The following is a 16,852-nucleotide window of genomic DNA, read 5'->3' as shown; positions in this document are numbered from 1 at the left end:
TCAGCGCCAGGCTCCCTCGAGACAAGGCCAGCAGTTCCAGGACAGGTCCAACCGGAACTCCCAGAGATTCTCCTACAGAAAACCCTTCAAGGGGGATCAAACCGAAAGCAGAAGTGAAGGTCTGGATGACCTCCCAATTGGGGGCTGCCTGTCTGGCTTCGCAGATCGCTGGGATGACATCACCAGAACTCTTGGATCAGGCGTACCATCCGTTTTGGCCTGGCTCTGGAATTTCTTTCCAGCCCCCCGCAGACTTTCGTACCTTGTCCCGTCTCCAGGGACATTTCCAAAAGGCATTTGGTTGAATTAGCTATCAGACACCTCCTCCAAATTCAGGCATCGAGGAGGCTCCCCTTCACCAACAAGGGTGGGGTTTTTATTCCAGTCTCTTTATAGTGCCTAAGTCTTCGGGGGGTTGGAGAGCTATTCTCGACCTCAAATTTCTAAACAAATTTATAGTTTATAGGAGGTTTAAAATGCATTCTCTGTTGTCCATTCTGGAGAGTATTTGGTCCTCTATTGATCTTACAGAGACATATCTCCATATCCCCATTCTTCCAGATCACAGAAAATTCCTCCGGTTTTCTTATAATGGGAATCACTTCCAATACTGAGCTTTTCCATTTGGCTTATCATTGGCCCCGAGGGTCTTTACTAAGATTTTAGCCGCTCTGGTGGCCCATCTCAAATCTATGCTGGTTAGAATTCTCTGTTATCTTGATGATATTTTGTTACTATCCAGCTCTTCGCTCTCCGGGACGTCCAGATCACCCTCCAGACCTTAGGAGATCATGGCTTTCTGGTCAACTGGAAGAAAAGTCATCTGCAGCCCAAAACCCATCTCACGCAACTCGGGGCAGTGATAGACACTTCTTTGGAACAGGTATTTTTGTCTCCAGAGAGACAGGTGAGCATTCGTGCCCTGGTCTCATCCATCTGCGACCAGCAGGTGGTTCCCCTCATCCAACTATTTAAACTCCTGGGCAAGATGGTGTCCGCATTCCACATCGTGCCGTGGGCCAGATTCCACAGGCGCCAGCTTCAATGGCTCCTTCTCCCATACCAAGAGGCAAACTGCAGTTGCTCCTCTCACAGAATTCTCCTGACCTCGGAGGTAAGGTGATCTCTTCACTGGTGGCTCTCCCCCGCAGTGACACTGGGCTCCCTGTTTTGCGAACCCCCATACATCACGCTAACGACAGACACAAGTCTACAGGGTTGAGGAGCTCACATTCTATCTCATACAGCCCAAGGGCTCTGGTCTCGCTCCGACCAGAAGAACAGTATCAACTGGTTGGAGCTCAAGGCCGTGTTCCTTGCCCTGCTCTGGTTCGAATCTCTCGTGACCAATGAGCATGTGCTCGTCCTTACGGACAATACCACCACCAAAGTACACATAAACCGGGAGGGGGGGACACAAAATCCCGGCGTCTGATGACTCTGTCTTGCCAACTAATGTCCTGGGCGGAAGCCCACCTGTTGTCGCTCCGGTCCAAACACATAACGGGGATCCACAATGTACAGGCAGACATACTCAGCCGCACTCACATAGATCCGGCAGAGTGGAGCTTACATCACCACGTATTCCAGCAGCTGACGGTCAGGTTCGGCCTCCGGGTCCTCGACCTCTTTGCCTGTCAGGACAACGCTCAGTTGCCAAGGTACCTCACCTGCTTCGCATCCCCGGGGGTAGAGGGAGTGGATGCCTTAAGGTCCGACTGGCCTCTGGGCCTTCTGTATGCCTTTCCACCCACCCCACTCCTTAGAGGGTAATCCGAAAGATGATGGTGGAAAGGGCAGAACTAATCTTAATCGCTCCTCGGTGGCTCCACAGACCCTGCTTTGCCGACCTCATGAATCTCTCAGTGGCCCCTCCATGGCAATTGCCGCAATTCCCATCACTACTCCTGCAAGGGGCATGCTAACATCCAGACCTTCCGTAGCTACGCCTCACCGCTTGGAGATTGAGCGGGAAGCTCTAAGAACTGCGAACCTCTCAGCGGAGGTAATCCGAACCATTCAATCTTCCAGGCGTCCTTCCACTAACCGCATTTATGACGCCACTTGGATTCAATTCTCTCTCTGGTGTCAATCAAAGGACGTTATTCCTCTCAAGGCATCTGTTCCCCAAATTCTCCAATTCCTGCAACAGGGACTGGACCTGGGACTTTCTCCGAACACTCTCCGCCGCCAGGTCATAGCCCTTTCATCAGTCCTCTCACTGACTGCGGCTCAGCCTCTCTCTCATGAACCTCTGATTCGGCTTTTCTTGAGGGGCCACCGACGATTCACAGATTCCCTACCTGGGATGTTTCTAAAATCCTCGAGTCCCTGACCCAGTCTCCATTTGAGCCTTTGCATTATGTGTCCATGCATGTCTTAACATTAAAAGTGGTTTTTCTTGTAGCCATTACATAGGCGAGACGCGTTTCTGAGTTGGCAGCCTTATCCACCATGCAAGACCTATGCACCTTTCACCCGGACAGGGTAGTCTTTCAGCTTGATCCGACCTTTGTGCCCAAGGTAAATTCTGTATTCCACAGATCCCAGGAACTCATGCTCCCGGATTTCTGCCCTCGGCCATCACACGAGCTGGAACATAAGTGGCATTACCTTGATGTGCATCGCGCCTTATGCGTTTATATTAAGCGAACTGCTTCTTTCCGGTGCACTGAGGCCCTTTTCATCAAGTTCCAACCTAGAAGTAAGAAGGGATCCAAGGCCTCATCTTTGGACATTGGTCGCTGGGTAAGGGCAACCACTTCCTGGGCGTATTCCGCTCTCTCTCTCTGCCGGTTCCACCACATATCACGGCGCACTCCACACGCAGCACAGCCACTGCTGCGGTCTGGTCTACTCAGGCTCCGCTGGAGGACATTTGCTGAGCGGCTACATGGGCTTCAATTACTCCATTCATCAGTCACTGCAAGCTGGATAGATACGCCTCAGCTGATGCTTCCTTCGGATGGCGCATGCTGCAGTGAGTGGTGGCCACTTAAGTCTCTTATCTATTTATTTCCCTCCCGATGGGACTATTGGGCTTTGGTATGTCCCATGCCTGGATGATGTCGCCACCTACTGGGAGAATGGGCATTGGTTCTTACTTGATACGCCCTTTTCCCCCGAATGGTGGAGACATCATCCAGCCCCACCCCATTTCAGGGACTTACTATCTTAATTTCCTTTCTAATGGGTACCTTTCCTTTCTACTGTGTTTCTTAAGGAGAGATAGTACATATCATTTCAGATTGCTTACACAGCGGTCTACAAGTCACTCCTTCATCTATTTCTGGGGAAGAGCCTCGTGGGTGTGTTTTTAATACTTGTAGACCCAGTCCTATTGGATCCTGACGGAGTCATATCCCATGCCTGGATAATGTCTCTACCATTCGGAGAAAGGGCTTATCAGGTAAGAACCAATGCCCATTTTGAAAGCAAACTGTATATACAAGCAACATGCAAGGTCATCAGTTTTTTGGCTAGACTTATAATTTTTAGTGTTTTAAGATTTATAGGGCATTCTTATCCATGTTTTCTCATGCTGACATTGTGAGACTTAACCATAAGTAAGTGCTTATCAGATTATAGCTTTGATACTGATATATTTCATGTTATACTGCTACACAGTTTAAAATTGTTATTAGAAATATTCATATTTTCTAATATAGCTTAATGTAATATTCAAAGGTTAAAATTCAAAAGCCTCACCTCCTTACTGCCACAGATTTTGAGGTACAGTTGCTGGTTATTAAAGGTATGAGTCTTGGCACATGTGTATGCTGAAAAGAAATATATATATATATATATACACCTGAAATTTATGAATGGATTCAACAGAAATAATGTTAATCAATTAATCTCTGTACAATATAGCCATTTCTGAGTGTCTCACAAACATACTTCATTTGCAATTTAGTTAGAATGTGGTTTTTACAGGTTTTAAGGCTTGGATAGATACATTTCAATCTGTTTTAATTCAGATATTAAAAACAGCTCTTTAAATGTTTATCTTTAAAAGTTTATACAATCTTCTCTCAAAGAAGGACTTCAAATGAGCATGTCCAATTTTAATCCAAGTAAAATAAATTAATAAACCAGTTAAGTTTCAGATGATGGTATTTAAATTATATAGTCATATATAAAATGTTATTCTATTACATTTGTACCACATTCAATGTATATACAGTGGGGCAAAAAAGTATTTAGTCAGCCACCAATTGTGCAAGTTCTCTCACTTAAAAAGATGAGAGAGGCCTGTAATTGGTATCATAGGTAGACCTCAACTATGAGAGACAAAATGTAAACAAAAAACTCAAGCAAACACATTGGCTGATTTGGAAAGAATTTATTTGCAAATTATGGTGGAAAATAAGTATTTGGTCACCTACAAACAAGCAAGATTTCTGGCTCTCACAGACCTGTACCTTCTTCTTTAAGAGGCTCCTCTGTCCTGCACTCATTACCTGTATCAATGGCACCTGTTTGAACTTGTTATCAGTATAAAAGACACCTGTCCACAACCTCAAACAGTCACACTCCAAACTCCACTATGGTGACGACCAAAGAGCTGTCGAAGGACACCAGAAACAAAATTGTAGACCTGCACCAGGCTGGGAAGACTGAATCTGCAATAGGCAAGCAGCTTGGTGTGAACAAATCAACTGTGGGAGCAATAATTAGAAAATGGAAGACATACAAGACCACTGATAATCTCCCTTGATCTGGGGCTCCACGCAAGATCTCACCCCGTGGGGTCAAAATGATCACAAGAACGGTGAACAAAAATCCCAGGACCACAGGGGGGGACCTAGTGAATGACCTGCAGAGAGCTGGGACCAACGTAACAAAGGCTACCATCAGTAACACACTACGCCGCCAGGGACTCAGATCCTGCAGTGTCAGACGTGTCCCCTTGCTTAAGCCAGTACATGTCCGGGCCCGTCTAAAGTTTGCTAGAGAGCATTTGGATGATCCAGAAGAGGATTGGAAGAATGTCATATGGTCAGATGAAACCAAAATAGAACTGTTTGGTAGAAATACAACTCTTCGTGTTTGGAAGAGAGAGAATGCTGAGTTGCATCCAAAGAACACCATACCTACTGTGAAGCATGGGGGTGGCAACATCATACTTTGGGGCTGTTTCTCTGCAAAGGGACGAGGACGACTGATCCGTGTACAGGACAGAATGAATGGGGCCATGTATCGTGAGATTTTGAGTGCAAACCTCCTTCCATCAGCAAGGGCATTGAAGATGAAACGTAGCTGGGTCTTACAACATGACAATGATCCCAAACATACCGCCCGGGCAACGAAGGAGTGGCTTCGTAAGAAGCATTTCAAGGTCCTGGAGTGGCCTAGCCAGTCTCCAGATCTCAACCCCATAGAAAACCTTTGGAGGGAGTTGAAAGTCCGTGTTGCCCAGCGACAACCCCAAAACATCACTGCTCTAGAGGAGATCTGCATGGAGGAATGGGCCAACATACCAGCAACAGTGTGTGCCAACCTTGTGAAGACTTACAGGAAACGTTTGACCTCTGTCATTGCCAATAAAGGATATATAATAAAGTATTGAGATGAACTTTTGATATTGACCAAATACTTATTTTCCACCATAATTTGCAAATAAATTCTTTCCAAATCAGCCAATGTGATTGTTTGGGGTTTTTTGTTTACATTTTGTCTCTCATAGTTGAGGTCTACCTATGATGCCAATTACAGGCCTCTCTCATCTTTTTAAGTGGGAGAACTTGCACAATTGGTGGCTGACTAAATACTTTTTTGCCCCACTGTAAATAGAGGACATTCTGACTGAAATATTGCAGAACATTAAGAATCAAAAATTCTATATGGTTTATATTTATTGCTTGATGTAATTAGCAAATGTTTTTCAAATGCAACATTTGTAACATCTCAACCCCAATTTCATAGTTTTCAGAACTAGCAGAACTGCTTTTAATATTTAGGTAATATTTTTCTCTTTTAATTAGTTTCATATAAAGTAAAACATATATGATACATAAAGATATATAAACTATACTGAGTGGTACAACTATGTTATTAATAAAGCTGAAAATATTCTAGCCCTTCCTAACCACTTTATACTACTCAAGATGATGCTAAATGCTTCTGGAGGAACAACATCACAATTGCTTTTCAGCACACAGCACAGAGCTTTTAAAATAAGCAAATAAAAGTACAATACACAATACAAATGATCAAGTATAAATCAGTACATTTCTAGATCTTTATCACTGCTATTTCTGTCAGCTGATTAATGGATTCAACAAATGCTGAAGCTTAAACAAATGGTATCTTTAATTTTAATCAATATACATTTTTGTTCCAATTAGAGTATACCACTAGATTTATAAGGCTATCAACACTGTTCAGCCTAACTCTGCAATCCAGCTATAGAATATGAAATCCATAACCTTTCCATCATGTGGTATGCATGCCTATCACCTATTTTATGTTAGCAAACTGCTCTTCAGCTTTTATAGTCAATAGTTTCTCAGAAGGAAACTACTCATGAAGAAGATTGTACATTTCAAATCTAAGTACCAGTCTAAGTCTAAATATCAGTATTAATCCTAATTACTAGCCTAAGATTCTAATTATAGCTGGTGACAATGAATTCCACATTTAATGTACCTGTGAAATACACTTATCACACTTATTCTAAATCACAGGTAATCCTGAACCTACAATCATTTGTAGCAGCAACTGTTTCATATTAAAACAGTACTGACTATGTGGTTGTTAACATAGTCCCTGGTGTTCTCTCCTGTCATCCCTCAGTCATGGGATGCAATTGTGATCTGGGCTTGGAAACCTCTTCTCATTTACACCTGATGGACAAATCTCCTGTGATTACCATATTTTTCAGACTATAAGACGCACCAGAGTATAAGGTTTTGAAGGGGCAAATTTTTTTAAAAAGTAGGTAGGTAGATAGATAGAGGAAGAGAGAGGAAGAGAAAGAGAGAGAAATACAGTGAGTAGGTAGGGAGAGAGAGAGAGAGAGTACTTAGGGAGGGAGGTAAAGGGAGAGAGAAAGAGAAATAGAGAGAGAAATACAGTAGGTAGGTGTGAGAGAGAGAGTGTGTAGGTAGGTAGGTAGAGGGATAGAGAGAAATACATTAGATAGGTAGGGAGAGAGAGAGAGTAGGTAGGTACGTAGATAGATAGAGGGGGAGAGAGAGAGAGAAATACAGTAAGTAGGTATGGAGAGAGAGTAGGTAGGTAGATGTTTCCAGGTGTATTTAGCCATGTGCTGGAGAATGAAATCACTGACAATCTGCAGCACCTAAGACTTTCTTTCTGCTGGCACAGCACTTGATCAATGTAATTCTCATCAATTAGTTAAAGAGCTTTCCAAAAGGAAAAAAAAAGTTTTTGCCCTCTGCAAATCTCCCAAAAACGGTCTGTTTTTCATGAAAACGGGCCCGTTTTTTTTAAAGGCATGACTAGCCTTGTGGGGAGCTTGCAGAGTGCTCCGGGGGAGATGAGGGGCCACAAACACGAGCAAAAAACAGCCTGTTTTTCACAAAAACGGGCCCACTTTTTGTCAAAAAAATTGCATGCATAGCCTTGTGGAGGATTATAAAGTGCTGCTGGGGGCTGGGGAGGTGTCAAAACGCAGCCCGTTTTTTGCTCATTTCTGCCCTCCCCAGCCCCAGGAGCTCTCTGAAAGGCTCCATAAGGGTATTTTAGTGAAGGGGAGGAGTTTTGGGAGGCAAAAAATGCTGTATTCAGTGTATAAGACGCATCCAGATTTTCAGCCTCTTTTTTGAGGAAAAAAGGTGTCTTATACTCCAAAAAATATGGTATATAATCACCACTTACAACCTTCCAAACTGGTTCTTCTAGAAATTCAATGGGGAAGCTGGCAGAGAAAGTTGCAAGTCACTGGGATAAATCTACCTCACCTGCACACCTCTCTAAACTTCTTAGTGGTTGCACCAGCCACTTGTGTATTTCCTTGCACTGTCTCCAACTCACGTGGTACCTTTTGCAAACCTTTGAGGACTCTCTGTGAACTACTTGATCTCTTGCATTCTATCCCCAACCTACATCATGCATCTTGCACACTACTGGGCAGCCTCCCAACTTATGGCTCTCATACATCCCCCATGCACCTTCTCCAACTCATGCTGCACCATTTGCACACTTTTGCCGACCAGCAGCAGCCATCCTAAGCCCCAATGCACTTATACTGAATCTTCCTGTCCATCTGTGCACTCCCTTGCTCTGTCTCCCATCTGGCAGAAGGTTCTCCCTTACCTACCTGCTTGCTTGCAAGGTACCTGGCCTTGCAGCTTCCTCCTAGCCTTCCCACTGTGTCTAGTTGTTGGAAGCTGGCATGAAGTTGTGAGGAATGAGCAATAGCAATAGCACTTTTGACTTATATACCATTTCCAAGTGCTTTACAACCATCCCTAAGTGGTTTACAGAGTCAGCATGTTGCCTCCAACAATCTGGGTCCTCATTTTACCGACCTTAGAAGGATGAAAGGCTGAGCCTACCTTATGCTGGTGAAACTGCTGGCGGACAGCAGAAGTAGTGTGCAGTGCTGCCTTCAACAAACCATGACGATTCAGGGGAAAATTAAATGGGAACTCAGATACTCTGGCTCTTTCCTTGACTCTGCTAGTCCACCTAGAATGTTATGGCCACCTCTACCCATTCCACAGAGCCATGGTGGATACCATTGCCAGGAGGATAGACAGAGAAGCAAAGGAATGGCTAGCAGCCCTCCATAAGAGGAGAGCCCACCAACTGCAAGACATCGACGAAGAGCTTCAAGAGCTAGAAGCCAGATTTTAGGAGGTGGTAGAGGATCCGTAAATGGAGGATGAGCTTCGAAACCTAAAGCAAAGGGGGCGACCAATTAAGGAACACATCTATAAATTTAGAAGAGTCATGGGGACTCTTTGCCAGGATGACTATTGGTTCACTTTTTCAGAATGAGCCTGGACAAGCAAATTGCCAGGTAAGTACCTACCAGGACATTCCAAACCGAATCTCTGAGTGGTTCCGAATGCCATAAAAGTTGACTGTGGATTGTGCACAAATGACATGCGGAAGAATTGGATACCAATGAGAGAGACCAACCAGAGCAGAGACTATATGGCCGACAAGAGATCGCAGCAACACAGCCAGCCCTAATATCAACCTTCCCACAAAGCCTGTTGAAATGCTACAGATGTGGAGGGATGGGAGATGATGATCCATGAAGATGATCCAATGGCGAATGAACCAATCAGCCCTTTGTTCTCCTATATGCCTCACAGCCCCAAAGACAGGGACCCAGGGCACTATTCAAGCTCTAATAGACTCAGGCTGCACTAGATGCCTGATTAACCTAGCCACGATCCTGAAACTGGGGATTAGAGTCAAAGTACAAGCTGTCCTAGGCTGGCAACCCCCTTGTACCTGCAGACAACTACAACATTTCCTAGGATTCAGAAACTTTTACAGGCAAATCATCCCTTCCTTTGTAAAGATTACCAAACCTACAACAGACTTCCTCAAGACGGAAAGCCCCGGGGCAAAGCCCCATCCGGGAACCCCCTGCAGCGGGATCTAAACTGCAAAAAGGCATTCAAAATACTAAAAATATTTTTTGCAAAGGAACCATTGCTCTAGCATCCGCACACCGAAAAACCCTTCATCATCAAGCAAATGTCAGCGACGTGGCAGTGGAAGCAGTGCTACGCTGAAGAAATAGTCAAGGAAAATTACAGCCCTGTGCCTGACATGAATCTTCAGCAACTGGGATTTTTCCTCGCACACGTACTGACCTACATGTAGGAGTATGGGAGGGATATCCCTACAGAAGGCATCAAAGTCAGGGTTGTCACCATGGCTCTAGAAGGATCTGGTCAGCCACCTGCTTCCATTGTGGGAAGAAAGGTCACCATGCAAATGAGTGCTGTGTTGAGAATGTCCACCCAAAAGGAAGAGAAGCACCGCGTTCTAAAGATAGCACACTGAAGACCCATGCAGACGTTGAGTTCCCACCAAAATCAATTACGGTTCAAGGAACTCCGACCCCTCTGGTGGAGGAACCAAGATAGTCAGAGAGCGACTACAAAGACCCTTTGGTGAGTGGGGTTGTCGAACCCTTTACAACCCCCATAGAACTGTTAATTCTGGTAACAGGGAGACTTAAGGCATTGTTAGATTCGGGGTGCACGAGAAACCTAATAAGCCCGACTCTGGTCGGGGAACTGGGCATTCCATTAAGGCCACTAAAACCCCTAGTCTCATTCTACCAACTTGATGGGCCCATTGCAGGGCGTGCCCTGGCCACATATACCACTGAACCATTCGAACTAACAATGATAAATCACTCTGAAACCATTGCTTTCATTGTGACACCAGGGATGGACTGGGCCCTAGTTCTGGGGCTAACCTGGTTAAAGAAGTGGAATCCAAGTGGGGACTGGACAGAGGGGACCCTCCAATTCCCTAATGATTCCCCCATCGGGTGTCCCCAGAAAAAAACGGGATTTGATGAATGTTTAAACGAAGCGGACTCAGATGAACTCCCACCCCCATAGGTCTACACCAGATTTCATACACTTTTTTGGTTAAAGAGTAAAATTTCTTCCTCTTATCTCTTATTTTTTTTTTGGTATCTGTTTTAAAATGGTTATTTCTTTATCCTTATATCTTAAAGGTTCCCTCCTTTGAACCCTTAGAATCTCATCTCTTGTAGTTTTCTAAAAAATTTAACGTGAACTTCCTGTGGAACATTGTGTGTTCTAGCATATGCTGAATTAAGCAGTGGATCCTCTTGAGGTGAAGAGAAGCACATGGGAACACAGCCCCCCTTCTCCACCCATTAGAAGGAAAATGAAACCAGTGCCTCTTCCACGTAGCAGGCAGGCTGCCCAGGGCAGACAATCTCCCCCCCACCCTCCCAACTAGAACTGAGGAGTGTCTTCAGACATAACATATGCAAGCATACAGAGGCCGACTGTAGGAAGGAAGGGCAGTGCTGATTGAACTGCCCCGGTTAGGAGGAACGTTTGAGGGGGACTCAGACCAGTTAGCCCTATTACTTGACTCAGCTGAGATTGACCTGGAATGCTATGGACACCTCTACTCATCTCCCAGAGCGATAGTGAATATTATCGCAGAGGAACTAGTGGGAAAAGCAAGGGAATAGCTAGCCGCACTCCACAAGAGTAGAGCCTCCCAACTGCAAGATGTAGATGATTTCCTACGACTGCTAGAGGCCAGATTTGAGGAGGTGGAGGAAGACTTGCATGAGGAAGATGAGCTCAGCAACCTAAATCAGGGAAGGAGATGAGTCGAAAACAGCGTTCAACTGCCAATTCAAAGTGATGCCTTTTGGACTGCAGAGAGCCCCAGCAGTGTGCATGCAGTTAATAAACAAGGTGCTGCACAAGCACCTCTACAAGGGGGTCCTTGTCTACCTGAATAACATCCTCATCTACACGGAGACCATGAATGACCACATACCCCTGGTCTGGCAGTTACTGAAAAAACTTCTGGCAGCCAACCTGTACATCAAGCTATCAAAACTGAATTCCACCATGCACAGCTAGGCTACCTGGGCTACCGAGTGTCAAATGAGGGAATAGAAATGGATCCAGCCCAAGTACAAACTGTCCTAGGCTGGCAACCACCTCGCGCCCGCAGACAGCTACAAAGCTTACTAGAGTTCACGAACTTCTATAGGCAATTCATCCCCTCCTTTGCGAAGATTGCCAAACCCAAGATAGACCTCTTAAAGACAGGGAGGCCAGGAACAAAACCTCACCCGAGACAACCTCTACAATGGGACCTAATCTGCCAAAAGGCATTCGAGACACTAAAAGAAATGTTTGCAAAGGAACTGGTGCTGAAGCAACCCTTTGTGATCCAAGCAGATGCCAGCAACATGGCAGTGGGAGCAGTGCTACTCCAAAGGAAACTTACAACCTGCGCCTACACCTCCTGCAAGCTCACAGACACACAGAGACGATGGGCTGCATGGGAAAAGGAGGCTTTCGCGGTGAGTTGGGCACTGCTAACCTGAAGACACCTGTTGGAAGGAGGCCAGAAACCGTTCAAAGTCTGGACTGACCACAAAAATCTAGAGGCTCTCAGGACCTTTCTAGCTGACACACTCTCCTGCATGCCCCAATACAAATGCAAATGGGAGCAGGTGGTGGACGCCAAATAGCTACCCAAGTGACCACCAGACGACAACACCGGCACAACCAAGTGACTGGCATGACCAACCAGCAGGTGACCTAAGCACGAGACTCAAAACTGAACTGCTAGCCCTGGTTCCGAAACAATCAACACAGCTTGACGAAAAGAGCTGACCTCGCATGGAAGGAGACGAAACTATATGTCCCAGAATCCCTACGCACCCTAATTCTCCAGAGGAGCCACGACACCAAACCGGTAGACCACTTTGGATTCCTAAAGACTTTACACTGAGCCCGGAGGCAGTTCTGGTGGCCCCAAATAAAAAAAGATGTGGAAAGTTACGTAAAAAGTTGCACCATCTGCGCCACAATGAAGAGATGACCAGAAACACCCCCCCCCCGACTGCTGCAACCGATAGCAGAGCCAACAAGGCGCTGGGAGGAGATTGCAATTGACTTTACAGTGGAGTTGCTGAAAAGTGGGGGAAACACGGTGATTTGGACTGTAATAGGACTGTTCTCCAAAGAAGCACAATTCATACCCTTCAGCAGACTACCCTCAGCTCACAAGCTGGCCAAACTGTTTCTGAAGCACATCTACCACCTGCATGGAGTACCTCGAAGAATTATCTCAGACAGAGGGGTCCAGTTCATGGCTAAGTTCTGGAGGGAGTTCCTGCGGTCCATTGGGTCATCCAAGGGCCTTTGCTCAGCTTTTCACCCGAGCACCAATGGAGGCAACTCCCTAAGTCATTACGGCAAGTCCACCCCATTTTCCATTATAGCTTATTGAAGCCTGAAGTCACCTCTGATCTTCGTTCAGCTACTACCCCATTTCTGCCCCCTATTATGGTATTGGATGAACAACATTTTGAGGTTCAGAAAATTCTTGATTCTAGAAAATCCCATGGGACTGCTCAATACTTGGTGGCTTGGAGACACCTCCCCTTCTCACACAATGAATGGGTTCACAAAAAACACGTGCATGCCCCTAAATTAGTATGTATATTTCCTCAATTGTACCCATACAAACTTTGTTGATTTTATGTTTCCTTTGTCTCCCCTTCCCTCTTTTGTTTTCTTTAAGGTGGAATTCACGTTTTTAAGGGGGGGGGCATGTCAGGTCCCAGATATTTCTACAGGGACATTGGCATTTTGGTAGGAGGAAGTGGGGAAGGATGGAGGGATCTGTATATGAAGTTTCTGTTTCTGTTTCCTGCATTACCGTGTTAATCTCTATATAAAGTTTCTGTTTCTGTTTCTTTGCAATGATGTAGTGTGTAGGGGTTTGGTTAACATTGCTTTAAATAGCTGGTTTTAAGTGAGAAGCTTCAGTTCTTGCTAGATCTCTTGTTATCACAAGCCTTTCACTAAAAGTTTCTTTTGGAACAACTGCAGTTTCAAGACTCCTGCTTTTTTGGGAAAATTGGAGAGGCAAGACCTTACAGTGGCATGGACTTTGTCGTAATGCCAGAATATCCAAAGGATTCCTCCCTCCTCAATTAGCTTGACAGACTGTGTTGACACTAAAAACAGCATGGGAAAACATCAAGAAGATGCTAGCTAAAGTGGCACAGACCTATAAGAAACAGGAAGAGAAACACCAAGCCACAACAACCATTCCAGCTGAGAGGAAAAGTCTACCTCTCCATAAAATACTTGAGGTTAAAACTCCCCAGTAAGAAGCTGGGATCCAAGTTATTTGGGCCATTTTCCATACTGAAGATCATCAACCTGGCCACGGTACCATTAGAAATGCCCTGATTGCTAGGGAAGATACACCTGGTATTCCATAGCAGCCTCTTAAAACCTGTGGTCGGGTCAACCCTGGGACCACTAACCTGTGTGTCCCAGGACCCAGTGGTCATAGGGGGGAAAAACTACTATGAGGTGCAACAAATTCTCAACTCGAAGTGGCACAGGGGACAGTTCCAATATCTAATCAAGTGGAAGGGCTATTTCTTATCAGAGGTGTCTTGGGTAAAGTGTAGAAACATCCAGCATGACTGCCTCATAGCTAAATTCCACACAGACAACTCAAATAAGCCTACCCGCGGGGGGGGGGGGGGGGATCACAACCCTAAAATCTATACCTGTACTCAAACTATCTTTGTTTTGCACAGGTTACCTTTAGGAAGTGAGGGGAGCTGAATGTCAACTGGCAAAGCATTCCTGAACTGCTCTTGAGTTGCCATAGGCAAGGGGGATGGGAAACCGAACTTCACAGCTGCATCAAGGAGATGATATCTCAGTCAAAACAAGGCACATTCCAACTGATACAACAAGGTTGTCTCCATGGAAACCCACAGTGGCCGGAAGGAGTGACTTTTACAACCCGCAAAATTGCTTCATCGGGGTATGTGACTGAGAACAGATATTTGGGGCTGGGGGAAACCGGGTCAGAGGCAAAATGCAACTGAGGTCAAAATTGGCGCCACCTGCCAGCATGAAGCTCCTACTAAATAACTGGATTTCTCTTGAAGCTTGGTCTTGAGGTTCATGATTTAACTAGGGCATCTGTTGGAACCCTGACAACTCCCTTTAATCGTCCCTTGGGGAGTTATCAGCTTTGGGTGATCCTGTTTGGGCTGCAGGGCGCCCCTGTGGTGTTAATACAACTGATTAATGATGTGTTGCATGAGCACTTATATAAAGGGGTACCTGATATCTAATATATACCAGCACCATGGTTGAGCACACTCAGCTAGTATGATGGGTCTTGCAGAAACTTTTGCCAGCAAACTTAACTCTCGAAGTATGAGTTCCACCAGATACGTGTGGTATTACATTTCCAAACGCAGGGTGGAGATGGATCCCACCAAGGTGCAGGCCATCCTAGAGTGGCAGGCACTTAGGACATGCAGGCAGCTACAGAGCTTTCTAAGCTTCACTAATTTCTACTGGCAGTTCATCCCTTCATTCGCCATGGTGCCCTTACCGTTTATTGACTTTCGAAAATGAAACACATGGCAGCTAAACCCTGACTGAGCCAACCACTCCAGTGGATGATGGACTGCCAGTGGGCCTTCAAAACCCTGAAGGCTTTGTTTGCCAAGTAGCCTTTCCGGAAACACCTGGACCCTTAACGGCTGACACCAGTAATGTGATCGTCACTGCCATCCTTCTACAGGTGAATGAGCAGGGGCAATTACAACCATGTGTGCACACCTGCCGTGAACTCACTGAGACTGAATGGCAGTGGCTGATCTAGGAGGAGGCTTTTGTTCAGTGGGCCTTGATGATGTGGTGGCACTTCCTGGAGGGAAGCGGGGAGGGGTTCAAGATATGGATAGACCATAAGAACCTTGAGATTCTCCAAACTCCACGTCGATTGTCCCCAAAACAGGTTTGGTAGGCCCAATGGCACAGGGCCTAGTTACCTGCGGGATCGCGTCCTGCCCCATACATCCCTGCGACCCACTCGCTCACACAGGGAGGGGCTACTCCGGGTGCCGTCCTCTAGAGAGTGCCTGGGGACGGTGCCCAGGAGTAGGGCCTTCTCTGTGGTGGGCCCTACCCTTTGGAATGACCTCCCCCCAGACATCCGGACAACAACCGATCTTCGCTCCTTCCGTATGAAGCTGAAGACCTACCTGTTTTGTCAAGCCGGCCTGGCATAACGTTACTATCTTGCCACCCCAGGTCATTTTACAATGGGAAATTTTGTTTTTAATATTTTTGGGGTTTTAAACTTTGTAAGTATGCTTATTTATGGACTTATTTTTACCTCCTCTGCATGATTTTATGGTGCTATCTTGATTATTGCTCTGTACGTCGCCCCGAGTCCCTGTGGGGAGAGGGGGCGACTAATAAGTTCAATAAAATAAATAAATAATAAATAAATAAATAATATTTCCAGTGTTTCAGGTTCACCCTGAAGTACATTCTAGCAGGGAAGGACTTCCTGGTGGATGCCTTATCCAAGATACCACAATGTAACAGCCAATGGAAGGAAGTGGTCCATGCCATTATATTGCGCCCCCCCCCCCCGCTCCTCAACAAGCAGCCCAGGTGTCAACCAGAGGTTCTATAGCAAGCTCAGACAAGCTGATTCGAGCTAATCCAAAGGTTCCACAAGCAATATCCCCACAAACCAGGGGGGAAGGGGCTAGGTGTGCTTATTATCTGTTGAGGTAATGCCTGTTTGACTGTCTTCCAGGTGTGACCTTGGTAGAGGAGAGCTGCCTGTCAAATCCCGCTCTGGAGTTTGCCATACCTGGGGGGGAAGTTGGTTGGTGGGCGAGTGTTGGGCAAGCCCCAGCAGCAGTGAGCACAGAGGATATCTGGCTGGCAGCATAGGAGGAAGCCGTTCTCCGGGAACCATACAGCAGATCACTGGGCAGCTCATTGGTGGCGGTGTGCGAGGTTCAGCTAATTGGCAGTGAGCCAGGGAGCTCGCCGACGATCAGCTGTTGAACAGCTGATCAAGGCTGAAAGCATTGGAGCTGCCACCAAGAAGAAACCACCTTCCGGTTGTGTAAGCAGCTACGCATGGCTACCAGGTGGAGGCATGCCCAGGGGCTGGAAGAAGCCTCTAAAAAGCACTGGAAGGTGAATGCTTCCATTACTGACTTTTCCATGAACTTGCTAAAAAGGACTTTTCGCAGACTCATTGCGGGCCATGATTAAGAAACCCTTTGTTTGGTTCTAGAGCAAGTAAGCTTCTGTTACGTTTAGGTCCA

The 16,852-nt window shown here is 45.9% G+C and overlaps 1 protein-coding gene across 5 annotated transcripts in view; it reads right to left on the bottom strand.

Moving 5' to 3' along the window:
* Window positions 1-16,852, bottom strand: part of CLASP2 (cytoplasmic linker associated protein 2) — a 340,309-nt gene that overhangs the window by 135,452 nt on the left and 188,005 nt on the right. For all 5 annotated transcript variants that reach the window (XM_081933452.1, XM_081933454.1, XM_081933453.1 and 2 more), the window contains one exon: window positions 3,709-3,779. In XM_081933452.1, the coding sequence (XP_081789578.1) occupies window positions 3,709-3,779 (71 nt within the window). The remainder of the gene's footprint in view (window positions 1-3,708; window positions 3,780-16,852) is intronic.

Source organism: Natrix helvetica, assembly GCF_964273705.1.
Source record: "Natrix helvetica genome assembly, chromosome: Z".
NCBI lineage: Eukaryota > Metazoa > Chordata > Lepidosauria > Squamata > Natricidae > Natrix > Natrix helvetica.
This window is presented reverse-complemented; position numbering and strand designations above follow the sequence as displayed.